The sequence below is a fragment of the Orbicella faveolata genome, unplaced genomic scaffold (assembly GCF_042242905.1).
Source record: "Orbicella faveolata isolate gen_17 unplaced genomic scaffold, um_ofav_v1 contig_13, whole genome shotgun sequence".
In the NCBI taxonomy this organism is placed as follows: Eukaryota; Metazoa; Cnidaria; class Anthozoa; order Scleractinia; family Merulinidae; genus Orbicella; species Orbicella faveolata.
This window is the reverse complement of record NW_028301540.1, coordinates 13,752,047-13,780,000: the sequence shown is the minus strand read 5'-3', so window position 1 is coordinate 13,780,000 and position 27,954 is coordinate 13,752,047. Positions and strand designations below refer to the sequence as shown.

General features: G+C 40.0%; 1 protein-coding gene across 1 annotated transcript; it reads right to left on the bottom strand.

Annotated features, from left to right (window-relative positions):
- Nucleotides 1-5,967: 5,967 nt before the first annotated feature.
- On the bottom strand, nucleotides 5,968-8,558 carry LOC149115108 (adenosine receptor A2a-like). Its single transcript, XM_089284703.1, has one exon. The coding sequence runs from the start codon at nucleotides 8,221-8,223 to the stop codon at nucleotides 7,339-7,341; it is 885 nt and encodes a 294-aa protein (XP_089140829.1). The 5' UTR covers nucleotides 8,224-8,558; the 3' UTR covers nucleotides 5,968-7,338.
- Nucleotides 8,559-27,954: the final 19,396 nt, after the last annotated feature.

Sequence of the window (27,954 nt, the reverse complement as noted above, 5' to 3'; positions counted from 1 at the left end):
AATTTTCATAACGCGGGAATATTACGCGGTCATATATATATAAAAAAAAAGACTTCGACTTCGAATGTACCCGTCATTGGTCGTCGAAAACGGACGCAAAACGAGATGTGCCTCTGAGTTAGAAGATATGGTGTCTCTCTGACGCATTTGTGCGAAATTGAGCCAGTTTCCAATCGAATTTGCCTTGAGGAGTTAAAGAAGGCGCGTGGGTTTTCTTTTCACGGGAAGGGAAACAAAGGAGCTGCCCTGACTATACATTTGGATTGGCTTTCGCTTAAACCATAAAACAGTTGTTGAAAAACAAACGAAACCGCCAGCCACGATTGATTTATACATGAATTCATTCACCCAAGAACGACGGAGAGAACCAGAAAGTGTTTTCAGCTTGCGCTGCCCGTGACCAACCTCCCAGAGCATCGAATCAAGACAACAGCTTCAAATTAAAACTCAACAAGTCAAACGCACCAAGTTAAGTCTTCCGATTAATATTTTATTTATATCATAACTTACACCCATTGTCATGCTTTTAGATTGTATGGGGACTAGATAGCTACTAAAATGTTAAATCACTATTTTCATTCGTGGGTTAGGCCCTAGACTGAAGTCCATGGTACACCAGTTTTCTAAAAGACGAATCCAGATATATAGTAAAATCACCATGTAGCCACATATTATAAATCCGCTCTGGTTTTCCCACGCAAACGCCCTCGCAGTATTTCTACGTTACCGAGCGCTACAGGATATTTTACAAAAACCACATAATTTTTCAGTAATGCGTGACACTATAGGAAACAAAAACAACAACAAAATCGTCATTTTTCCCTCGCTCGTTCATATCATACGAACATGTTACATATCCTTTTCTGGTTCACCCAGGCTGAAGTCCATGCAATACAGTTGCTGAGCGCTTCGGGATATGTAACAAAATCGTCATAGTTATTTTTCCGTCGTGCGTGACATTATAGGAAAATGTTACACATCCTTTTCTGGTTCACCCAGGCTGAAGTCCATGCAATACAGTTGCTAAGTGCTTCGGGATATGTAACAAAATCGTCATAGTTATTTTTCCGTCATGCGTGAAATTATAGGAACATGTTACATATCCTTTCTGGTTCATCCAGGCTGAAGTCCATGCAATAACGTTGCTGAGTGCTTCGGGATATGTAACAAAATCGCCATAGTTATTTTTCCGTCGTGCGTGACATTATAGGAACATGTTACATATCCTTTCTGGTTCACCCAGGCTGAAGTCCATGCAATACAGTTGCTGAGTACTTCGGGATATGTAACAAAATCGTTATAGTTATTTTTCCGTCGTGCTTGACATTATAGGAACATGTTACATATCCTTTTCTGGTTCACCCAGGCTGAAGTCCATGCAATACAGTTGCTGAGCGCTTCGGGATATGTAACAAAATCGTCATAGTTATTTTTCCGTCGTGCGTGAGATTATAGGAAAATGTTACATATCCTTTTCTGGTTCACCCAGGCTGAAGTCCATGCAATAACGTTGCTGAGTGCTTCGGGATATGTAACAAAATCGTGATATTGATTTTTCTGTCGTTCGTGACATTATAGGAATCTGTTACATATCCTTTTCTGGTTCACCCAGGCTGAAGTCCATGCAATAACGTTGCTGAGTGCTTCGGGATATGTAAACAAAATCGTGATATTGATTTTTCCGTCGTTCGTGACATTATAGGAATCTGTTACATATCCTTTTCTGGTTCACCCAGGCTGAAGTCCATGCAATACAGTTGCTGAGCGCTTCGGGATATGTAACAAAATCGTGATATTGATTTTTCCGTCTTGCGTGACAATATAGGAACATGTTACATATCCTTTCTGGTTCATCCAGGCTGAAGTCCATGTAATACAGTTGCTGAGTACTTCGGGATATGTAACAAAATCGTCATAGTTATTTTTCCGTCATGCGTGACATTATAGGAAAATGTTACATATCCTTTTCTGGTTCATCTAGGCTGAAGTCCATGCAATACAGTTGCTGAGCGCTTCGGGATATGTAACAAAATCGTCATAGTTATTTTTCCGTCATGCGTGAAATTATAGGAACATGTTACATATCCTTTCTGGTTCATCCAGGCTGAAGTCCATGCAATAACGTTGCTGAGTGCTTCGGGATATGTAACAAAATCGCCATAGTTATTTTTCCGTCGTGTGTGACATTATAGGAACATGTTACATATCCTTTCTGGTTCATCCAGGCTGAAGTCCATGCAATACAGTTGCTGAGCGCTTCGGGATATGTAACAAAATCGTCATACTGATTTTTCCGTCGTGCGTGAGATTATAGGAACATGTTACATTTCCTTTTCTGGTTCATCCAGGCTGAAGTCCATGCAATACAGTTGCTGAGTGCTTCGGGATATGTAACAAAATCGTGATAGTGATTTTTCCGTCGTGCTGTTTCCAGAATCGCTCGGCATTTCTCGAAAAGAATTACATCATGTACTCGAGATTTTATCGCTCTTGAGAGCTTTAACATAATTTTTGAGATAATTTCCTGACTGCCCATAACATTAACTGATTTTCAAAGTGTCGGTGCACATGATCTTCGAATTCGAATACTAGAAAATTCAGATTATTTTTGGAATCGCTAAGCAACAAACATGTATACAGAGAATACCCTAAACAGGTTTCAATCAGGCCTTCCGCGGAAAATCTGAGAACATTTCTGACTCTCGGGCATTTCTGGGCTGCTGGGCATAGTCACTTCGCTTACTGAATAATAGTGATAACTGAAATTAGCGAAAACGTTTCATCTATACGTGCTCCGTAGCTTTACAAGAGTAAGAAATGTATCAAAAAGTCTAAGTTTTAAACTGGCGTTTGCGCCCCAATCTAGAAAACACATTGTTTCAACGTTATTTTTTCTTTTAATCCAAATTCTTCACGTCAGTCGCGCGATTTCCCGAATCGCCGACTATTAAAATGTTTTGTATCTTTCTGACACGATGGAATTGTGTTATGGCAAACATAATTTCACACTTTAGGATTATGACACATTCGTGCAAAACTTGACGCGTTTTGTGGAACATAAACGATCACCGACAGGGATATGATTACACTGGAATGTTGTAAGCCACTGGATATCCCGTGGAGATGTAGGACTAAAAGTTCTACATCTCCACGGGATCCCAGGTCTGTTTTTTGGTTGCTAAGAACGTCTGGCTCGTTATGCATGTGAATGGCGAAGAATTCGAACTGTTCACGAAACACTTATTTCGATTAAACTAGGTTACTTCGGTGTTGAGATTGAATTCTTTTCCCAAGATACTATAAGTGAAAGCAAGCAATTTGCTAATCAGTACAAATAACTAATCATACAAGGTCGTTAAAAGCTCATACCCCTCTGTTCTCAAACAACACGCAGCAGTCTATTGTTTATTTTTTGCTGATGTTTTCATTAAAATGTAGCTTTTTCAGCGGCCCCTCAAAAACCACTCGAAGAAGAACCCAAGCTGATTTTAATACATGTTTTAGAACAACATAAAAGGATTACGCTGGCGAAGTTTGAGGGAATTTGGGGTTATGGCACGTGTCGAAAAATATCTCCGAATTTTATTCCTAAACTGGGAATATCAGCTGAGTAAACAAAAGCAATTTTTCAACATTTGAGGATTTTTCCTTGACGGGGGATCAAGACAAGTTATAGGCTGTTTTTGATAGCTGAATACTTTGTCTTTCAAGAAAAAGTATCGGGAAGTTTTGGTTCTTTTTGACACGCGAACGCAAATTAAGTCTAGATTTCTAATTTTCAGCCTTTGCGTTCGACCAATTTGGCCATAGTCAGGGCGAAATTCGTTTTTCTTGATTTTCACGAATTTAAAGCGTTTCAAGCGGAAAAAAACTATATCACATTTCATATCTGCCTAAGGGCTATACGTGGACGAAAATAGAGAAAATCAATTTTTCGATTTCTGCCGTCGTCAGTTTGGTGTTAGGTGAAATTCACTCTTAATAGTTATCACTAAAGCTGCCCCAGCTTTCTTTTATTTCTACTGATTGAGAATAATTGAACATTATTGTATGAACTAAAACTTCCATATCTTCTTTTTGTAAACTTTATCACTCATAATGTTCCTATAACTTAGGCATCTTTTCATGGTTATTATCCAAACATTCAACTAAGTAAACTAAACCTACACTTTCTATTTAATTCATTCCATTCCAGACAGCTGTGAGTTTACGTTTGAAAGGACACAAAAAGTACTTTCTATATATAAAAAAAGGTTTCCTTCATGGGAACTAATATTTCTGTTACAAAAATTTCACTCAGTAGAACTTAAGAAAAAAAAAAAAAATTATAGAGAAACAAAATATTATGTCAAAATACTCTGCTGTTTGAATTTGATGATGAAACAAACCATTTTTCTTGTTATAAGAGCAAACGTATCTCGAAATATATTCCATTTTAAAATTTATAAGCAGTCTGTTTAAACAGCCTGTAATTTGTTTTTTGTTTAATTGCCTAGTTACATTGCACATGTACTACTTGAGCTTTCAAAAAGGCTTTCAAAAATTCATTTCAAAAATTATCAGCTATAAACTTATTATAGATCAAGTATGTATGCAGGCAATGTATCCGCGACGTCTTCATAGTTTCGTTTAAGAAATGTTGTCCGGGCGACAAAATAATCGTTGTCATCAAAGTGCAAACATCTGTCCCTTTACTGAATCTCGCGGAAAGTGTCTTAAACAGATCAAGGTTTACTTTATACGTAAAATGCTTAAGTTTCATTCTATAGGTAACCTAGCCGCAGAGTGTGTAAGGAGATGTAACGTGCCACAATAATGAACGCCAAAAAGTGGAATACTATAACATTGATTTCCGTTCAAGTTGACATAGTGTTTTTTCTAAAAAAAGGAGCTTAAGCAAACCTCGACGGTAACGATAACGACAACCTTAATGCTATTCAACAAAAGGTTTATTGAGCGGAACAACGCTTATGCACGTGCGTTAAAAAACTTTGTTCATTTCTTAGCCGGGTTCTGCAAAACAACAACGTAAAATGGTGACTAAGTTCTACATATTTCGAAAAACGCGGGCCTAGAGGGCAAATTTTTCATCTTTTCTTTTGGAAATGATCACTGGCAATACGAATTCAGGTGTAGCAGGTTCTTAGAGCGATCGGCGAACCGAACAGACGTAGCTGAATTGCGAAATTCGAAGGTATCGAAGGTAAAGTAAAAATTTATTTTCTACTAGGCGTCGTCTTTGGCGTCGCCGTCGTCATTGCTTAAACTTCCTAACCTGATGTCTCACAGAAAACTAAATTGTGATTATTGCAACTGATATGCCAGAGCTTTGGGCAATCAGAGCTCACAATGAACGTCGCAGAAATTTGACAACGGATCTTTTTTTCTCCGGTTAGGCGCATCGTCCAGACTGATCCGTTATGAAAACAGAGCTTTACGAAAACGCTCTTCAAACCGGAGAAATTTAATGAAAAACGCTGCAGTTTTAGTGTGGATGGAAAACCAAGTTTTGAAACGAAGCTTTTCGAAAACAATGACATTATGATAGTCAAGCTATTCCCCTGCTCGAGTTTTACTCAAACACAAATCCCGCGTGGTGTGGACGGAAAATATTTGATGCGTTTTCAGAGTGAAACCACCGTTTTTAAATTCTTTCGGCCTAGTGCTAGTGTGGATGGGGCATTTTCACACATTAAGAACAAAATAAAGAAAATCAATATTTTAGCATACGGATCATGGCTACATTATTTGATTGCAAAATCATGTTTTTTTTTTAAAGCTAGTAACAAGGATGTTATGTCACGAAATTCATTCTCGGTGGTCATTCTTTTTCTGTTTAGTTATTGTAAGATCCAAGTGTAACATTTTTTCTATTATTCGTTCTTGCGTAATTTGTTTTTCCTTTGCGTACGCAAATTAGTTTATACTTCTTTTCGTCCTTTTGTTTAGTCTTTTTTTTTGCGTCAATTTAGGTGTTTATTCCTTTCTGTCAGTTTTCGCGCCCTCGTTAGCGTTTCTTTGCTGTTTCATCTTCATTAGCGCCTTTCTAAGTTTCTATAGTTTTATTTTCCGCATGTCCTAGCGTATTTTCCATATCATAGCTTTGCAGTACAGTTTTGGGGCAGTTCATTTTGGTCCGCGCTTAGCGCAGTTCTATTTAGTTTTCGTGCTAGTCTCTTCGCGTTATTCGCAGTCCGTTTCACAACAGTTTTCTCTGGCCGAAACAATGTAAGTGTAATTCACAGTCCTCGTTTTGCAGTTTTGTTATTTCTTTATTCGAATTTAGCTTAGTCGCAACTTGTAACTTTTGTTCTTTTACTGTTTTAGTTTCAACCCACGCTATTTGTATCCACGCTGTTTGTATCCACGCTATTTGCATCTACGCCGCTCGTATGCACACTCTTTGTACCACGCCGTTTTGATTTGTGGATTTGTTTATTAAAGGCCAAGAGAGTTTTTTTTTACGCTTATTGCAGTTTCAGTTATCACTACCTGTCGCACCTGTTCCATCAAACAACCGAGCATCATAAATCAAATTATTCACTATCAAGGCGTGAGTCTTGTTAACTTGACTTCGCCATTGCCAATTGGCAATGTTATAAACAATTCATTCATTCAGATCAAAGTCTCAAGTATTATCATCACTAGGATCAGAATTTGTTTTGCCACCATCATAACTATTATTATTTTCTTTTGTCCGGTTCAGGATTATTTATTTCTAATGCATATACCTTGAAGACTTCATATAATCGTGAATTGACGTCCTCACTATCCTGTAATCTAGTAGACGTGATAGCAATATCATGAAATGCTCATCCGCCGTGTTTAATGTTTATAATCAAGCTCGGTCAATTCCGCTCATGTTTAGAAAACACTGTCGGAGCTCGGGGGCACGAAAGCGAGCGGAAACGAATTTAAACATGAAACACAAACTTCAGCGAAAGCTTATGAGCCTCTCACTTGCCGAAATGATAAAAAGACAAGTCAATGAAGAGGTAAAAACAGTCCATTGCAAAGGTTGTAATCAGCAGAATTTTACGATTTACGAGTAGGTCGAAATTTCCGAACTAACCTTTATTTCTTTTGTAACTGATCATAGCTAGTAGAGGAAACTGATTTTCTTGTAAAATGGCTTAACCTAAAGCGGCACATAGCTAAATGTTTCAGCTTTTCATCCACGTTCAGATTAGAAGCTTTTAATTAATTCAGTCAATCTTTGCATGACGAGAGTTCAATAAAGATAATCGACAGCAAATTATACAAACGAATATCACTGGCAACACAACCAAAGTGTACAATAAAGTTCTGTGCGGACGTTTGTCAAGCCCAGTTTTCAGTTTATAAGTGCGTGGTAAATTCTTGGGGTGCGTTTTGCACTCGGAGGGTAACAGGTTTTAAATCATCGTGCTTTTTCAAGCACTTTTTCAAGGCATCTTTAAATATTTTCATCCTAAAGCTATACACGAACGGATTCACCATCGAATTTGCTAATTGTAGGACTTGGCCAAACCACAGCAACGTCGGAGAAAAACACTGCCAACAGAATGCGTTGATGGTGTACACTACGAACCCAGGCAACCAAAAGATAAGCGACACAGCGACAACTATGTAAAATGTCTTTGAAAGTCGTATATTCTGGTCTCGCGTTGATCTTCTTTGACCATCCTGTAAGTCAGGTTTTGTAGCGTACAGTCGCGAACGAATAGATAAGTAACTTGCGCAGATAATGACCAGTGAAATAAAAAGGAGGAAATCAGCAGTAGCCACGGCATAAACGGTATCTACGTCTGCGTGATATACTGTTAACAAATACAGTCCTATGATGCATAACCCAATTACCCAGACGATAGCAATGCTGAAAATGTAAGCGCGAGCGCTTGTTACGCGATGACGCAGTGGCCAGAACACGGCGTAAACGCGTTCCAGTGATAAAACAGCGAGAAACATCAACGACAGGCACAAACCAAAGACTTCAACGGACCACCAAACAGTTAAAGATATGATATCCGTTCTCGGAATTCTGTGAATAACTAGGACTACAACTTCTCCTACTCCTACAAGTAGATCAGCGACGGCCAGGTTGATCAGAAGAAGGCAAGTTCTTTTCAGATGGAGTCGAGATTGAGTCTTGAAAACAAAAATGGTGAACACGTTCCCAATGATGATGACGGTTGCCTCGAGTGCGAAGATGACGATGAATGCAATGGCGACTGCATATAACATGATTTAAACACCCTTGTGTCGGAATAATTGCTTTCGTCTTTTGACTTTAGCGATCACAATTACTGTCCTGCTTGTGTGACAGATATATGAGGCTGTAAACGTCCAAAAGAGAGGAATGGTTATGTTTTTGTTCGCTTTTTTGGCCGTGACGGTGCACTAAACACAATGGTTGTTTACCCCGTACTGAGGACTGAACTAACCAATAGAAACGTGTTGGTTACGTAATTCATACATAGTGTATGAGCGCAAAACAAAAGATTGTGCATTGTCGTGGACCTTCCAACAAATCTGGGCGTCTTTGTTTGCTCTTCTGATGTTTGCCGAGCTTCATAACCAGTCCCCTCTATTAACTATGACTAAAGCGAACAATAATAATGTCAAAGAAAGGTTTTCACTCAATCGAGACTATTTTGTCGTGATGACGTTGCTTTTAATTTGAAATGTAAATTAAAGTGGATGTTGAAAAGAATGAATTTGCAATATCTGGACGACGAAATCGCCGATGTTTGGCATGTTGTAAACGATATGTCTTCGCAATGATCGTTGTCATCAAAGGGAAAAATCGTTTTCTTTATTTAATCTTGCGGGTAGTGTCTAAAAGAGATCGAGAGTTATTTAAAACGAAACAAGTTAACGGCCTTTTTACTCTGACAAGGTGTGCTTTTTCTTATTCTTTTTTTCATTACAAACGGAATGCGATATTAGTTTGATTATAACATAGAGGGCAAAATTACTGAATTCTCATTGGCCAACTTGCACCGAAATGACATGTCCCTCTTTTTTGGGCTTCAATTTTGTGACACTTTACACTGTAGATCACCTTACGCAATCCGCAGATCGTTTACATTTTGACTAGAACATTGCAGATACTAAAACTATAACATTTGTAAACAAGCTGAAGAGGAAAAACGTCCTGGTGCATCAGTCTGTCACATACAGAATTCAGAAATCTTTCCTGGAGATGCGGATAATTCTCATAAATCCTGTGTGGAGTTTCGCTTTGATTGCAATGATAATTTTGTCGTCAAGATTGATTGATTATTTTGGTTTGTAAATTGATCTAATTATACATCCATTCTAATTTGCATTTGAAACCAAAGTGAGAATTAAAAGGACAAAATAGTGCTTATTTAAATAAGTTTCGTCGACACGAATATTCTTCGCTTTTGACCTTGTCGCATTGTCTGTATTCGTTTTCCGTCGATTTAACAAATCGAATGTGGTTTAGCATGGTCTGTAGTGTTATCGCCGACGACATGCATCATCACAGTGGTCAAACTGTTGTGGACAGCCGAGTGAGTCCACAACAAATTTTGACCGCTGTAATGACGAGTATTATTGTCGATGAGAGTGCAGTCCACGCTAAACCACATTCGATTTGCTTTTTACCACAATATCAACGTCAAAGAAAATGCTTTTTTTCAGAGCGTGACCGAGATCGTGACACAACGAAAGGGCAAGCGTTGTCTATAACTTTCTCGCAATCTGATTGGTTTATTCCCTAAAATGAGCATTTCTGATTGGCTATTAAAACAAGAAAAAGCTACCACAAGAATTCTTAATCAAGCGAAACGACCGCACGAAAATACAACTTCAACTCTTCAGTTACTGCAAATATTCAAGCAGAATTATAATGGCTTTGCAGCAAATCACATACATTGGAATTTGCAATGTTGCAGCCATGGAAGAAGCCATTTGGGAAGGCCAAAGCACTGGAGTACGAAATCGAGCTCGAAGCTGGCGTCACTGTAACACGAACAACTGCTGAACTCGCTTCTTTACTAACTAGAGCATTTGAGATGTTAGAGCAGTTCTTCAACTGTTTTACAGATGGTCTGGAGTCATAACTTGATACACTTTGCTCGTTAGCATGGCCCGAGATGGACATGATGTGGCGTGAGGGAACGTTGGCGTTTGACCATAGTGTGATGGCGGTTGCTCGATTACTTGTTTATCACCTAAAGAGCAAAATTTTGTGCAAAGGAAATCTTCAGTTCAAGGTCTTGCAGTCGCGTAAAAGGGTTTGCCGGTCGTTATTAAAGGACAGGCTAGCAGTAGAACGGGGAATAGACTAGAGAGCCTGTTATAATAGTAAGCAAAACATGGCAAGTTCAATTCACTCAAAGCAACTTCTTTACAAATAAGACTTCAAGCAATCTAATTTTACTGACCTGTTTTGCGAAGCTTGCAACGGCGTGAGGCTACTTCATCGATCGATGAAAGACGTAAAAAAGTGTCCAAACGAGCTCTAGTAACTGCTTGAATCCAAAACTCTCCTCTCCACCGCGAAACTTAACTTACCAACAACAGAGCTGAAAAATAGGTACGCAGTGCGTAAATGGTCGGACATGCAATACATGCATATTGCTTTATTAACAGTAATATGTTTTGTAGTGATCCTTCGTCATTTTATTTGAAACATGAACAATGCCTATATAGATATAAAACCAACTAATAAAATGGATTTATTTAGAGACAGTGAGTCTTCAAAGAACAAGTAAAGACCGTTATTGCAACCTTGCTCAGATGACAACTCAGATGGTACAAATATGGAATGATTTCTATTACCCTGGTCATTATCTACTGTCTTGTGAAACCTTATCTGGCCAAATTATACTTATTTACACCGACAAGGCTGTTATGCTGAAAATGTCAAGTAGGTAGCTAGGCCAGTAAGATGTAACCATTTCAGTGTCCTACAAGCAGAATAAAAGAGGGTATCAATTATAATCATTATAATTTATTAACAATTCTTTTATATCAAACGAGCTTTAACATTTCCCGCCAAACTTTCACTGAAGTGCAAGATAAAATTAATGTTAAATACAGACACTTTCTATGGTAATTCACAAATTAAGAAGCAAAAACGTTTTCCGAGTGCACTTTAACAGCAAGTTGTATAAAAAGATCCCCTTCGTGTAAGATCTGAGCCATAGCGGCAGCACTGAAAATCAGTCTATGGTGTTGATAAACAATGCAAATTGGAGAGTTTGGACCCAGTTTGCTACACAATCTTCCCTGTGAGTCCCGGGGGGGGGGGATTACTTTGGGAATTTCTGGGTGGGGATGTGCCGCTGTGATCCTGGAACCCTTAGCCTATACCAGAGCTAGTTCAGCTGAATTTTGCTAACCTATACTAGAGTAAACTCCCCAAATCCCCCCACCTATCGACACTGTTGAGGCTGATTTGCGTAAATTTAAACTTACCGATTTGATTTTTTTATATTTTTGAATGGCAATTCCTGCTTTCCTTAGTCTAGATAAAATCTTCAACCAACCAGTCAGTTTTGTGAAAAATGATACCCTATTCTAGACCCAAACGCTCTGATTTATATACCTTATCCTAGAGTAGACTGCTTGAAAGCCATACCCTTCACAGCGGCACATACCTATATAGCCCTTACATGGCAGCGCCCCCCCCCCCCCGGGCCTGTGAGTAAGGAGCAAAAATAGTTAACTGACATCAAAGTCAGTCACAATTGGGGCTGGGTTTGTCTCAACGCAGTCAACACCGCTGCCAAATCAAAGCCTTAATTCAGGGATATGAGCTTTATAGAAACGATACAAAAATATCTGTGTAAGACGATTCATTTTCGTTATTTCGAAATAACGAATCACACATTTCAGTATTGCTAAATAAATCGATATGAAGTAAGGCAAAAGCAACATAGCACACCATAATTTTCCCTTGAAGCATTCTCGATACTCCCTGAGAGCTAAATAAGTGCTATGCATGCAAACAACAAGTCTGTACGTTTTGTGTTATGAAGTTTGGTGCCCAAATTCAGTAGAGAATGATTAAGCTACTCGGAACTAATTCTAAGTTTCTCTTGGAAACAATCAAAGTAATTCTCGATTAAGGTATTATTCAGCACTTGTTGTAGCCGGATGTGTCACAAAATCCCCGGTATAGTCTAAACCCGCGGTTTAGACTATCTGCGAAGCACGCTACAGTAGGTATTGTTTTGCTCACTTTTGTTCAAAGGTGCTCCAAGGTTATCTCAAAGTCACAAAATCGTGCGATCAGGCTCACGATCGAAGTCGGCGATATTGACTTGAGTAAGGTGCTACTTGAGTATCGATTCCCGCTCTGATGCAATGCGTTTGCATGTTGTAGTCAAATTAAAATGAAGAAGAAATACTCACGTTTTGTTCTGGTGAAAGCTACACCACAGACAAAGAACTTGCTGGTAAACAGCCACGCATCACGCAAAGAACTTGCTGGTAAACAGCTACGCCACAAACAAAAAACTTGCTGGTAAACAGCTACGCCACACGTAACGTAGTTGCTGGTAAACAGCTACGCAAGACGAAAAGAACTTGCTCGTAAACAGTTACGCGACAACTACGCGAAAAAAAATGTCCGTAAACAGCTACGCCATATTCTTAGGGAGACCATTGAACTTTCAGGGGTTGATGGGGGACGGGTGGGTGATTCAAGTTGAGCATGAATTTTAATGATTTTTGGACCCTGAACGCTCAAGATTTATCTTTCTCAGCCCTTTATGATTTTCTTTTATTTATATATAAGTATGTATTTTTTTTTGGTCTAAAAGTAGCTTGGGTGATTTTTTCATCACAATGGCCCCACCCCACTCCCTTCAATTGAACATTTTGCACAGTTTGAACAGCCATCCAACCTCCGTCCAACCTCCGTCCAGCCTGCCTAAGGACCACCTCGCTTCTCAGTTTACATAGGTCGGATATTAACATGTCCTCCCAAAAAGGCATTGCGTGACACATGTAGGTGAGCTGCCAATCATGGGGGAGACACGGCAAGTGACCGTTGACCTAGACGAAGAGTACAAGGATGTGTTCTCGGGTTTAGGAAAGTTGAGAGGAGTCAAGGTAAAATTGCACGTGGACCCAGACCCAAAAGGCACCGTGCAGAAACAGAGAAGAATATCTCTACCAGTCAAAGACAAATTTGATGTGATTCTGGACAAGTGGGAGCAAATGGATATCATAGAAGATGTTGGAGACGAACCAACAGAATGGTGCAGTAATGTCGTCCTCACTCCGAAGAAAGACGGAGAAAACATCAGGGCTAGCTTGGACATGACAGATGCCAACAAGTACATAAAGAGAACCAGACATGGCATCCCCACCTTAAGAGAGCTGGAGACAAGACTTAACGGGGCCAAGTATTTCTCTCACTTAGACATGAACGATGGATACATGCAGGTGGAGCTGGCCGAGGAAAGCAGTAAGCTTACCACATTTTACACGCATAGATGGCTGAAACGCTTTAAAAGGTTGCATTTCGGGGTCATCAGCGCGGCAGAGATCTTTAACGAGGAGGATCGCAAGATCGTAGCACAAGAGCCAAATGCTGTCAGCATCTTTGATGACATACTAGTCTTCGGCGCAACGCCGGAGAGGAGCAGGCTCAACCTCCGAGCGGTGAAGGTCTTTGGAAAGGTGTTCTCAAGCGAAGGAATATCACCAGACCCAGATAAAGTAGCAGCCCTGAAGGCAGCAGGTCCCCCACAGTCAGCAGCAGAGGTACGCTTATTCCTATTCTTCGCTGGAGTAAACACAGACTTCATGGAGGGATTTGTACAGGCCACTGCACCGCTGAGAGAGTTACTCAAGGTGAATGCTAAGTTCCAGTGGAAACCAGAGTGCCAAAGGTCATTTGAACGGGTCCGGGAAATGGTGACGGACGACACAGTGATGGCATACTTTGACCCACGACGGAAGACAAGGCTGAAGACCGATGCAGGACCAGGTGGAATGGCAGCCACCATGAAGCAGTATGACCCTGAGGCCAAGCGATGGCGACCTGTCACTTATCGATCAAGAGCATTCACTGACACTTAGAGCAGATACTCACAGCTAGGGATGGAAGCCAAAGCTTCAACTATCGCCTCAATTACGTACCCGGAAAGAAGGACGGAGCAGAGAACAATGAAGCAGACTACCATTCACGGCATCCAGAGCCACTGAATACGCAAAAGAGCCAGGCCAGTAAAACCCAAGCTGAATTTGAGCTACGAGAGACGGTGGAAGAGTTCGAGAAGGATATCATGGCTATTGTGAAATCTTCAGTGCCTGAAGCAGTCACCTGGCAGGAGCTGCTTGAAGAAACGCACTCAGACACTGAACTGTCGGACTTGAAGGAAGCCATAGCTGGAGGATACTTAACGGCGCAAGAGAAGAGAGCGCTCGGGCCGCAGTACGACTCCATTTTCACCGAGTTGGCTGTTGTAGGAGGGCTAGTAGTCCGAGGTCCAAGAATTGTAGTTCCCAGGACTCTCCAGAATAAGGTAGTCAAGCTCGCGCACGAAGGCCACCAAGGTATCACCAAAACCAAGGAGTACCTGCGTACCAGAGTGTGGTTTCCAGGGCTAGACAAAATGGTGGAGGTGCACATCCAGCACTGCCACCCGTGCCAAGTGGTGAACGTGTCACCGGAGCGAGAGCCCTTACGCATGACACCCATGCCCAGTGAGCCTTGGAAAGATGTTGCTGTAGACTTCTAGGGCCCCGTCCATACCGGAGAGTATCTGCTGGTTACGGTGTGCAAGCAGTCCAGATGGGCGGAAGTAGAATTTGTCACCTCCACCAGCGCCAGGGCGGTGATACCAAAGATGGATAAAACCTTTGCCTCATTAGGCATACCAGTGTCGGTAAGCAGTGACAATGGACCTCTGTTCAATAGACAGGACTTCAGTGGCTTCAGCAAGTACTTGGGCTTTCGTCATGAGCGAAAGACGCCACTGAATCCGCAAGCCAATGCAGAGGCTGAGCAGTTCATGAGAGTACTGAAGAAGCTGTACCAAATAAGCAAGTTGACGGCATCGAATTTCAAGCAGGAGGTGTACCGATTCCTTCGTACCTACAGAGCGACTCCTCATTGCACCACTAAAATTGCTCCGGCAGATCTGATGTATCCCGGTCGCAAGTTCCGCACCAGGCTTCCCATCGGAGTAGTTCGTCGTGAGCATAACTTTGAAGAACTGTACCAGAGGGATCTTGAGCAGAAAATGCAAATGAAAGGGTACGCAGACAACAAAAGGTATGTCAAACCTTCTGACATACAGGTGGGAGACTCTGTACTAGTCCGAAAGGAGGCAATCAACAAGGCCACTCCTGCCTATGAGGCAGAACCATTGCGGATGCAGTGCAGAAAAGGCACCAGGGTGGTAGCCAAAAGACCAGATGGCAGCTCCATCACAAGGACCACGGCTCACTTTAAGAAAGTTCCCTTCAGATCGATCGAGGAAGCCCACAGGTGGTCCAGTTCAGAATGGCCAGCAGAGCCTGTCAATGAGTCACCACCAAGCCCCGGAGAAGATGGGCCCCCTGGTTTGGAGCAGACTGATGGAAGCATGATTGGGACGGGGGCCAATGAGTCCATCCCCGCCGATGCTGCCTTACCGGCCGGGTTGACATGACCACTTACCCGGGATCAGGGACCAAGGAGAAGTGAGAGGCACCGAAAAGACGCCGACACGTATTTAAAGGAAAAGTACCCAGACTCTCAGCTATAATGCTGAAGTTAGATAACTGTTCCCGATCTAGAAGGGACTTTAGACACTGACTTCTTTCGTGATAAGTTGTTGTTTATTTTTCTGGGTGTCACCCCATAGAACTATCTGTAAGCCGGGGGGGGGGGGGAATCTAGTATCGTATGTTAGGACTAGGCTCTAGGCCCATTGCATGCTGGGCCAACGCAGGCCCGGTTACCGTTGTTGTAGTTTCGTAGCTAGTATGGCAGCCATAGTCTATTAAAATTGCGAGATTAGTAGCAATTGTGGTAACAATCTTTTTCGACTTTTATCCTTAGATAGCTATGAAACAAACAGGAAACTCAGTAATTGTGATCTTTAAACCAAAATTCATTTATTTCTCAGATTTCTCATCCGATTAGTGAAAAGTTCAGCCCATATCTCGGCTGTAAGTATCTTTTAAAGATGCCAAACCTCCGCTCAAGTTAAAAAAGCCGACATTTTTAAGGGGCATTAAAATGTTTCACCAATGCTTAGTTATCAGACTCTTCCATCTCCCCCTGATGAGCACTAAGAACGTCTTCTAAAATTAAACTAAACTGAGTGACCATTTTTATGAAAATGAACCGAGCAGATGTGCATTAAACAATGCAGCTTTAGTGCCTACTTTATCACAAGATAAACTATGTGAACACTTTATTGATGAGGACATCAATTTCCAAGCTAGCGAACATAAATAATCTTGAACCGAACAATAAACATAATTCTGAAGGTGGCGAATTAAATTCCTATCTTGAAAAGGCACGTAAATCTGATTAGGCTATATTGAAATTTAAGCTCGCCGAGGCTGGAGAGCTGAATTAACCAGTTGGTTTTCTAGTTCGCTCCCCGTAAAATTTAAGTTTAATATAACTCAGGCCTCTCAGAAGCAAAATCCGAGTGTCTACTTGTACCTGTCATGTAACCAGAGTACCTTGACAAGCGCTTCAGGCTAATCCTGCAGTTGAAATAAATTTCACGAAATTACTTTTAAAAATGACTAAATGATTTTGCGATGAGGTAGTCTACATGCTAAATCAGTGCTTCAGTTCTTTATTTTATGTCCTCTTTGGTTTCTTTTTCTTCCTTCTTTCATTTTTGCGATGGCTTGACCACGCGTCAAGGTGTAGTTTATGGTGAACTTACTGAGGGAACATGTCATATTGGTCGTTCTAAATTTAGATATATGGCTGAACAAAGTCACAAAAAAAAAACAACAAAAAAACAGAATTGGCAGGAACAACCGCGGCCTTCAAATAGCTACGCGGTTGTTGGTGGTTTATTTAGGAAACCGACTTATGTCGATATACCGAATGATATTGTTGACGCAAGTTCTCTTTTTAGTGATGCTTTAAAAACAATGGATAAATCACGAAATACAAGAGAAATTTGCTTCCCGACTCGTGAGAAACTATTTCTTTGTGATGCTTTAAAAACGGTGGCCTATATCAGCAAACACAACAATCAATTCTTGAAACACAACTCAATATTTTTGAAACACAAGTCAATATTTGTGAAACACAACACAAAATTTGAGAAACGCAACAAATATTTGCCAAACACAACAGAATCTTTGTGAAACACAACATAATATTTGTGAAACAAAACACAAAATTATCGAATCACAACAAAGAATTATCGAAACACAACACAAAATATTGGGGGACCGCTCGGGTAAGCCTCGGTACGAGAGCATGAAAACGAGGCGGGTGAAGCTAGAATCGCTAACTCCAATACGGCGATCAGTAACATGGAGAAGTCTACAGCTCCAGTTTGACGAAAGGAAAGTGATATTGCTGAAGCTAGTCCTACTGTAAGGAAACCAGCAAAGTTGAAAAATGCTCAACATTTGTTTTGGCCTCAATGGAAACCTGGAAAGTGGAAGCGCAGCTGGTGAGGCGGTTTGCTTGCATCGAATGGTCCTCTCCACCTGACACGATATATTATTTAAGCTTATATGTGGAAATAATAGTTTGCCATTTTCCGTTGACAATCCCTTTCCTAAGATCTAATCGTATTTCATTTTCTGTAGACATTCACCCCTCTCGACGACTTGCATGTAAAGTTGTTGTAACACCTAACCAAATAAAATTAAAATTATTTCGAGTTTTGTGTTTTGCTGTGTGTACCAGAAATAAGCTCATCCTTTAATACCATATGTTGGACAACAAATAGTCGGTTGGTACTCAATTTATTAATCTCGGGGCAGAACTTTAATTGACATAAACAGGAAGATTAATAGCACACACAACAGGCATGCTGCCATATTTGTTCTATATCTTTTTGTACTAGCTTTTCTTTGGGTACGTTTAAGGCAAGGGGCCTAGCAATTTTCATTTTAAAAAAATCTTTTTTAACTTCAGTATCACGCTTGGTCATTTTGCAGCTCATTTTATGGTTGACAAGCATGGCCTTATTAGCCTTCTTGCTGGTACGTTTAATTTTCATATTTTTTTAATTTCATCATTCACTGGTAAAAGGTAAAGGTAAAGTCTGCATACGAGCCAAGTGGCCCACCAGGCCGGCGCTTATCTCCGGTTTCTGTAGCAAGAAGCAACTAGGAATATTTCTACTTCCCCTGGATGGGATGCTAGTCCATTCCGGGGTTACCCCCAGCATTAAACTCGCTGGTACCCACATATTTGAACATCAGGGCAGTTAAACACCAAGGTGGAGAGAGGCACTGTGAGAGTAAAGTGTTTTGCCCAAGGACAGAGCACAATGTCTCCGGCCAGGGCTCAATCCCGGATCACTCGATCCGAAGTCAAGCACACTAGCCATGAGGCCACCACGCCTTTCATTCATTGGTAGAGTTGCAGTAAAACACCATTTCTACAATTTAGGGTACATTTAACATTTAGAATTTTAGATATTCGGTTTTGTTCTTCCCATACTATCTTTAACATCTAAGTTTGTGTGAGGCACAGTAACCACCTTTATCTATGGCATAAATCATGTGAAGCAGCAGGTGGCATTGATTTGTCGCTGAGATGGCACCATTATTTGGTCAAATGTAATGTCAGTAAAGGGCAACCTATTGGCAACTTCATGTAGTATTGTCACATGAGGAAATTTGTGTTTCTTATTCCTGTGATAGCACCACTGAAAATTTGTTTCTATAGTCCTTTGCTTTTAAGGATCTTTTAAATATCCATCTCCAAGAAGCCTCTAGCATTTAAAACTTACAGGTACGAAACACAATAGTGCTGCACACACATTTCTACTAGTGTACATTCTATAGATTTTAGATTTCACACAATGCAATAAAAAATCATCAAAAAGGAAGTAATAGATGTTGTCTCCATAATTAAGCCAGTTAACACAGAACACTTAACTTTCTTATTAAAAGTAAACTTCCTGGAAGAATGTCTAAATTACGCTAACCTAAAATTACGTTGTATAATAACCCAAAATATACAAGATACGGAATACCTTTGCTAATGAATAATTCAGTCGCTGTATCGGCGACATCACTTATCAAGCCAGCGCACTCCTCGGTGGAGGGCTTACTCAGTTTCCCGCCAAAAATCAAGTTTTTGTTATGCCACAATTCGCACATTTGACTTACAGCATTTTAGGCCTGTTTTTCGTGTTTACAACTTCTTCAGCTCCTGCGACGTTCGGAGTGTTTCGCTTTTCTTTCATCCAGTAGACATCCATGGTCGTAAATTTGAGAAAAGTAATTTTTTACAATTTATTCGTTTTCATGCATGTTGTCAGAAAACATGCCAATAATGTCTTTGAAACTCGCGCCTTTGTTTCTTTCAGGCAGAAAAAGCAAGCAATAATTAATATCCGAATCTTACACTCCCAACCCACTGTAGCTGGTTGTCATTACGAAGAAAGCTCCTTTTTCCTAATTTTTTCAGTTCCGATTCCCACTCATTCGGCGGCGGCAGATCTAGACCGAAAGAGTCGAAATATTCGTATTCACCGTTTCTTTTGACTGCATTTTTTTTGATATAATCGTCCCAACTGCCGAAGAAAGGCGGAGGGTTTATGTGCATTCCTCTTCCTCTTTTGGGAGAGAGAGACGGTAATGAACGCGGCTGTCGCAGTGGTGGCTTGACATGCATCCCTTTGCCGAACATTTTGCTGATCAGGTCAATGACGACAGGCTCGCCTGTAGACGCCAGCATTCCGAGAAATCCGCCGTACGTATTGCGTTGTTCCGCCGCCGCGAACCATGCCTTGACCAGCAAGACAGTTTTCAACAACCTTTTTCTGTTCTGGAGACATCGCTTGAACAAGTTTGTAGAGCTTTATTTCGATTGCCCCGTAACCGTTACTGAAGATTTTCTTGAGCGTTTTTTCTGCTCCAAAACGAAGCCCTGCGCTTGCTAAAGCCTTAACTGCCGGCTTGATTAAAGGTCTAGCCAACCCAAACAGAGTAGAGAAAACGCTGCCTCCGCGCTGGGCAGTTTTTTCAATCTGGGTCTGGCTCATCTTAAGATCGACCTCCCATTCGCTCACTGGCCCGTTTTTTTCATTCGGTTAATTTGAGTCCTTGTCAAAAGGAGGTCGCTTCCGCAGCCGATTTTTTCTGGTTTGACGATTTTTCATCGGAAGCTTTTTGAAGCTTTTTATTTTGCCTGTCAGTCAGCGCAATCTTGTATGGATGGTAAGTCGCTGCCATCTTATATCAAAATATTGAAAAAAATTTGCAGCCTATTTTTGGTTTCGCTCAGACAACGACTAGTTCATTTCCAATCTCACCACAAACTCTTCTTCGTTCAGGACCGCAGCGTAGACTGTGTAATCCTGAGCACTGGCCGCTTTGTTTAACCGGTAATGCGAAGTCAAACTCTTTGGTTCCCCTGTTACACTTTCTTTGGCTGATCTTAGGTCAAAGTAAATGATAGGGTAAATTGATGAGAAGTTGGCGATTTGATGCTGGACGCCTGAGTTGTAGTCATTTTTTCTGTGTCTGAAGTCAATAAGGTCGTTGAGGATTCGCATTTTGAAGTCGTTTCCATAGTTTAACTTGGGGTAGTAGTTGGTCCCATACCGCAGGCGGCAATTGGACAGTTTCGCCGAGTCGTCTCCATTCAGGTAAAAGGTGTCAAAGGTGTAGGGATTTTGGGTTACAGAATTTTGTTTTCGAGTCTGCTGAAAGAAGACGAGCACATGTTTGAGGTTTTTGACACCAGGTGTTATCAACCAAGAGCCCTCCCCCCCCCGCATCCCATGGGCTAGGGCTGGGGTGTAGCGCTTCTTTCAAGTAACGCCAGTCAGTCGGTTTCAAGGAATTTTCATTAACCACCTTTCGTCCTTCAGATGACAGCATCAGCTTTGGAACCCACAATTCAAACTTCCAGACAACAATCTTACGCCATGGGCCGTCGTTTTGAAAAATCATCTCGTCATCGTGCAGCACAATCTCAAACTCAAGTTGCAGTGGAGACAAAAGTTTGTCACACACAGTTGTTCGAAGAACGAATAGAGGTTGAGTGGAATGAGAGTTTCAACTGTTCTTCCCCCATTCGAAAGCAGTCCGCGCTGTCGGATTCCAGGGTTTGTGGCAGCGACGGCTGTTACGGTTGTTGCGCCACTGTCAAGATACCAAAACGTATTTTTTTTAAAACGGTTTTACCAGCAGATTTGACAGTCATACTTTTTATCAGAGAAAAAGATCCGTTGATTGGGGCTGACTCTGTGTCAGTGCCAATATCTGCAGCTGCGCCTTGTGCAAGGGCCCCGAATGTGAAATCGGCACAGAAAAAGGCGTTGTATCAATCATCGAAATTATCCCTGTCTTTCACAGAAAACTTCTTGATGCTTTTTGGTTGGTGCTGGTTGTTGCCCGAAAAAGCAAGCAGCGTGCACAGATTGAACTGCAAGTAATCTTGCTTTTCGAGATAGCGTGATGTCCTGAACATTGTCGTTCGTATATTCATTGAAAAAATGTTTTACCGCTGAATTAAAAGTTGGTTTGCCAAAATTTGACAAAGTTTCATCATTGCATCTGATGTATTTGTCGGTGCCATGCTGGGTGTTGTTTTTGGCTGCCTTTTTGGTAGTATTTGTTGAATTTTATCAGACCTCTTTTCCTCTACTACGTCGTTAAGTTTTTTCCCGCTTTCTCAGCGGCCCCTTTTGCGGCTTTTTTCACCACCTTTGTCGCGCCTTTTTTAAACGCTTTCCCGATCGCCATAAGGGTGTCTCGGACCACCTCCGACCTTTTGGGTTTATATTCAATATGTGATAACACGCAGGCTTTATACAGAGAGATCATAACGTCAGATGGAACTAAGCGTTTAATCCTGCGCAAAGCAGCTATCATAGCTATTATATATAGCTGAAGGGGAAAGTTGCCCTGCTATATTATCAAGGTGTCACGCACAGAATTAAACTGTCTTTGCTGGACACGTGGATTTCTCATTACGTAATTCATTCTGGAAAAAAGGTGGGACGTTAACCCGTGAGGTATTCTCTTCTGATTATCTCTCCGCAAGATCTAGAAAAAAAAAATGTGAACATTATCAAAACAAAATAGCGTCATTGAAATGGTCCGGACTCCACCTTAAACGAACTCTGCTTCTTCAAATCAACCTGGCCGTCGCCGATCTATTTGTAGGAGTAGGTGATCCACAGAATTCCGAGAACTGAAGTCACATCCTTAAGCGCTTGGTGCTTCATTACACTCTTCCTTTTCTTTCATAAGAATATGTTTTATGAGAATATCGAGGCTGAAATTTGCAGTACAAATTTACAATACAGTTACAGTATGTTTTTAACTAAACCGTGTGAAATTCTTCCTTCCTTGCCAAAACTAGCCTAAAGGCAACGAAAACAGCACTAGCCGTATGTTTGAAGCTAATCACATTTCTGCAAGAAGTTGTGTGCGCAATATCAGGCTTTAATGCCTGCTGGCTGGCTCCAAAATTACTCTAATACCATCCAGACACCAAATACATTCGAAAACAGAAATGTCATACGTTATAATCTAAGAATATTCACAAAAATATTTTTAGCCTAAAATCGGCAGAAAAATAAGAATATTCAGCCTTAGCCAAGAAACAATATCCCTATATATAAAAAAAGAATGTGTATATGTTGATGTAAACATATATCTGGATTTGTAAATATAAATCGTATTACAAATAGCAGGCGAAAAGACAAGTTTTAGAAAGCAGTTCCAATGCAATTTGTTATAAACTATGATTACTGAAATAAGAATATCTCTCCATCTTTTAATTACGCACATCATTTACATTAGTCATGATATTAGGACTAGCAAAAAAAAAAAAAAAAAAAAAAAACCAATTTGAACGGAAATGAATATTAGAGTTCCATTCATTAGGCGCCCAATTTTCTGGCACCTCAGATCTCCTTATACACTCTACCACTCGCTTATATTTTGACTGAAACTTTATAGATATTAAAACTAATATCGCCTTCCGCTTGTAACCAAGCTAAAGAGAAAACACGGCCTGGTATATTAATGCATGACGTACAATGAACAATCTCTGTTAGAGGTTTAGACATCTCAACATAATTTATTTACTCAAAGAAGATGGGACCATTAGAAATGATTTCCAGTCCGTACTGCGCACTCTCGAGAGTTTGTTTGCGTTTCCTGTTTTGTTTCCGTGTGAGACATCATAAAATGGAAACATTTCGCAACTACTTACATGAGGTAAATTCAAAGTTTCAAATTAAAATAACCGCCATTATGGATGTGAAGCGGTCGAAACTTTATGCTTCGCTCTTTCCCATATCACTCGCTGAAACAACTTCGCAACTGTAAAAATCAATGAAGCTGTTGAAAAAAGAATTCGAAAGGCCTCAAAGATAAAGTACGTGCGTGGTGCGAGACGAATAACATCGAGTGGGATTCCATCGAATGAGAACGTATAATGTTTAATTAGGGTGCTGAGACTGCGCAGTACGGACGGAAAATCATGTTTAACGACGGTGCTCACTAAATACAAGATTTTTGCACTAGGTTAGGACCACAAGGAAAAAGTAGACCTTCCCAAGAGCTATTGGAATCCACAAAGAAAAATTGGGGTAGTCACGCAATTTTTGGAGAAAATTAGCCTTGAATCTCAACAAAAACTGCTGACATCAGCATTTTTCTGAAAAAAGAAGGAAATTATATTTCTTCGCAAATTTCCTTAGAATTCGCCTTTACATACAGGAAAGCAAACACATTTATAAAGATCTTAAAACTGCATGGTAAATGGTAATATAAAAACCATTTTTGGTATGTTTTTAATAACAAAATCGTTGCAACAGCGCTTTTAGCCTCTCTGACAGCCTTCCTCTGGTTCAGCTAAAATACAGTCTAAATACCTTTTACTCACAACCAGAAACTAATCACGTGTTGAATAGGCTTGCCGCTTTCATTTCATAACATAAAATGTAGGGTTAATCACGCGTTTTTTAAAGTTATTGATCTTTTTTGTAAACTTTTACGGCGTCCGTTACATTTTTACCTGTCACTTCCCCAGTAAGTCAAACATTTGCGTATCTCGCACTTGTTTTGCGCGCGCACTACGCCATCTGTTGGTATATGTTTTACAGTTGATTTTCAGTATAATTTTCGACAGATAACAGCTCGTTTTTCGGCTGGAAGACGTTAACAGTTAGCGATATGCTGCTATTCTGGTGTTCCTGATTTAAGTGCAGGTTCATTAAACTTGATTTGGTCACAGGAGGAAAATTTTGCTTTCATTTTAGTCGTGTACCTGATAGCGTAGTTGATTGCGTCAAATCCTAGCATGCGCGTGACGCTTAAACCATATGCCTGACGTGATGCGCAGAACTTGTGCGCACGAGGAAAAGTAGGCACCGTCATTAACATTTTACATATTAAATAAACTTAAATCTCTCATTTAGACACTCTCCGTAAGATTTAGTAAAGAAACCGGTATGTTCTGTTTGAGAACAATTATTATTTCGTCGTTTAGATCTAGTCTACCTGATCACTTGAAACGAACTTGTCCTCTTCTAATCAACCTGGCCGTCGCCGATCTACTTGGTCAACAGAATTCCGAGAACTGGAATCAGATACTTAAGTGTCCGGTGGGCCCAGAAGGGAGGGGGCGTCTCCAAGCAAAACGTTGGTTGAATCATCACTACCAGTGTGACGTCACGTTTCGCTTGGATGAACTTCAAAATGGCGCCCAATGGGTGAAGTACAAGAGGTTGATAAAAATGCTGAATTTCGTGCCGATATTCTGCTCCATTTACTTAGGTTCGTTAATATGTGACTTATATTACATTGAGGAATCTTTATTTGGTTCTTTTTGGTGGCCAAAATATTCAAAAGGTAGATAATTTGATCGAGAACTTTCTGTTTTGAAGCCAATTTGTCGAGCAAAACTGTTAGCTGATTGACCTTTCGAGGGCCACTGCATAGCGAAGCAGAGCCCTTTTGACCCAAGAATAGGAGGTTCGACAAAGGGTATACTTGGCTTCTTGTATGTGGAATTTCACTTCTTTAGTGCTCGTGGTTCGTCTCATCAATCCCTTCAAAGTGCAAAGAATAGCTGTGTGGACAGAACAGCCATGTTTCAGATAGCCAGATTAGGTAAGTTTTCACCTTTGTCGTACTACAGTTTACATTTAGAGCAATATCTGTAGTTTGGTTAATAGTTATGGCTTGATTAGTAATTCGGTTCTATTTTATTTTTTTCTATTTGGGAACGAGGAGCCTTAATTTTCTTATATATGCTAGGTCTGCGGCAAATATTATACCAAGAGACCAGATTTTCTCTTGATTATACATAGACCCTTTTCTTAAATGGCTGCCAATTATAAATTATTTTGTAAGTATTAAAATTAGCCTGACTAATCTCGTTTTTGAGTTGCTAATTCAAAAGGATTTTTACTCCCAAACGAGTTTAGTGAGGCTAATTTAAATGCATACAAGAGAATTTTAAATTGGCAGCCATTTATGAAAATGGTCTATAATTGTGTTACATGAAAAACTCAGCTTAGTTCCTGGCCGGTGGCCTAATTATGACTAGCTTTTCCTTGATTTTAGTTTGGAATTCGATATTTTAAAAATTAAATGATAAATGCTGTTAATCCAATAGATCCATCAGAATCTATCGATTTGCAAGGTCATAATCAGCTAATAGGCCCCTTTTGTTCATCTAAAAGTTGTAGCCCACTGAAAACAGGTTATTAAAAACTCTTCCTGTTTTTTGCAAGGAATGTCACTGGAAGGAACATATCATAATGCACAAATTTCCTTCCAGAATGCCACACTGGACAGCACTTAGGGATTCTGATGAACATTTTTCCTTTGAAGATTAATGCCCCCCTCCCCCCCTCTCCCCGGATGATAAACTGGCATGGAGTTTTTAACTCACCTTAGTTTAGATTTTTAAAAATTTCTTTATCACCTGTCAAGACATGCATATAAGAGCCACGATTTGTTTCATATGTTTAATCATGCTGTCAAATTTACAAGTTCCTGCTTCATTTTTGCACCTCCTTAAGCACTTTTCCACAGCTCTAGTTAAACTCCTATTGATTATGACTATAACTTGGGTCAACAGAATTCAAGACGAGTTCACAAGCCTCCTGGAAAATTATTCCTGACCAGCTCTTGCACAAACATGGTGGCCTAGCCTTGCTAACAAAATGCAACTTTGCGACAAGCATATTTGACCTTACCACAATTTCTAAAAGAAATATTAGACTACTGGTGCGAGTTCAAAATCTTAACGGGCATCGATTCCAAAGCAAATCCTAAAAACGAAATACTGTGGAATAACAAGAAAATTCTTGTGGGAAAAAAACCTGTTAATTATCAAAATTGGTATGACGCCGGCATCACCAAGATAAGCGACATATTAAACCAAAATCAGAATTTTTTGAAGTGGCATGAACTTGCAATAAAATTCAATTTGAAGGTTCTTTTCACCGTATACTATGGCCTGGTTAACGCAAACCCAAAAAATTGGAAAGCTTGTCTTAAAAACCCTATTCCGAACGTCACACACGATACCACAGTCAACACCCTATGAACCACTTCTATTTACGTCTCTCTTTTACACACCATCTTCGTTTCTCCTACTGCTGAAACCAAAATTCTACGCCACGGATTTACAGAAAATACCATCCAGAAGGTTTATCTTATGCCATTTGCTGTCACAAATGAAGTAAAAATAATGTTTCAGTATAAATTGATTCATAACATGCTTCCAACCTGTGTTACTCTTTATCCAGACTACATTTCAGAACGCCCCATATGCAACTTATGCAACGCAGAAGTTTAAAAATTGCATCACCTGCTAATAAACTGCACACTAAGAGTCGATTTCTGGATTCTGTTCAAGACTGGTGGTACCAAAAAACCAATGAAACAATAACGGTATCCATAAGCCATATACTCTACGGCTGGCATGATAGGACAAAGCATTGGCAAGTACTAAATTAATGTCTACTGATAGCCAAATATTGTATGTTCTGCATAAGCCGAAGCGGAGATAGTTTAGATTTTCAAAACTTTCTATCGTTCATTCACTGCAAAAAAAGCACTTCCAAAATTTTATCGCACGTGGGCCTTTTTATGTTAATTTTATATGCTGCTGATGTTTATGGTTGATTAATATTTAATTTCATATTTATTATTTAGCTGTATGCTTGTACACATAGGAAAAAAAATACATGTATATATTAGGTGTCAATGTAATATAATAACAATTAAGAGAAAAAAAGGACGCAAATAGTGTAAGAATAGTTTTGTAATTAACAGTGGTGTAAGTAACCAGTATTGTAATTACCGTAAGTAAGTTATGTAATTAGCCGTATGCGACATATGTATTGTTATTAGTGTAAGTATGTGGTATTGTGAGTAATGTATTTTATTGTACTGTTAAAAAAATAAAAAGTCAAAAAAAAAAAAATACTTTGCCACGCCAAAGAGAGGGATTTTGAACATTAACCTCTGTCGCTCATTTTGGCAGCAGTTGCGTTTAACATGATATTATGTGATCTGCATAACGAATAAAGTATATATGTATGTATGTCTGTTTTCATACACAGTTTTCCTTCGTTTTATATCAAATGTATCTAAGACTGAACGTTCAAAAATGTCGAAGGAGAACAAATTTAACAATGAACGCGACGGAGTCTTCAACTGCAGTGCAAAAAGCGAAAAAAAATAAACAAGAAGGAAATGTTTTCGATTTGATTTAAGACTATTATGTTCACGTAGTTTCAGATGTTCATAAGACAAGATGTTGAAAAGAGAAACCCATTTGGAAACCAAAATGAC

Coding starts and splice junctions, on each gene's coding strand:
- LOC149115108 (XM_089284703.1), bottom strand. CDS start 8,223: ATGTTATATGCAGTCGCCATTGCATTCATCGTCATCTTCGCACTCGAG.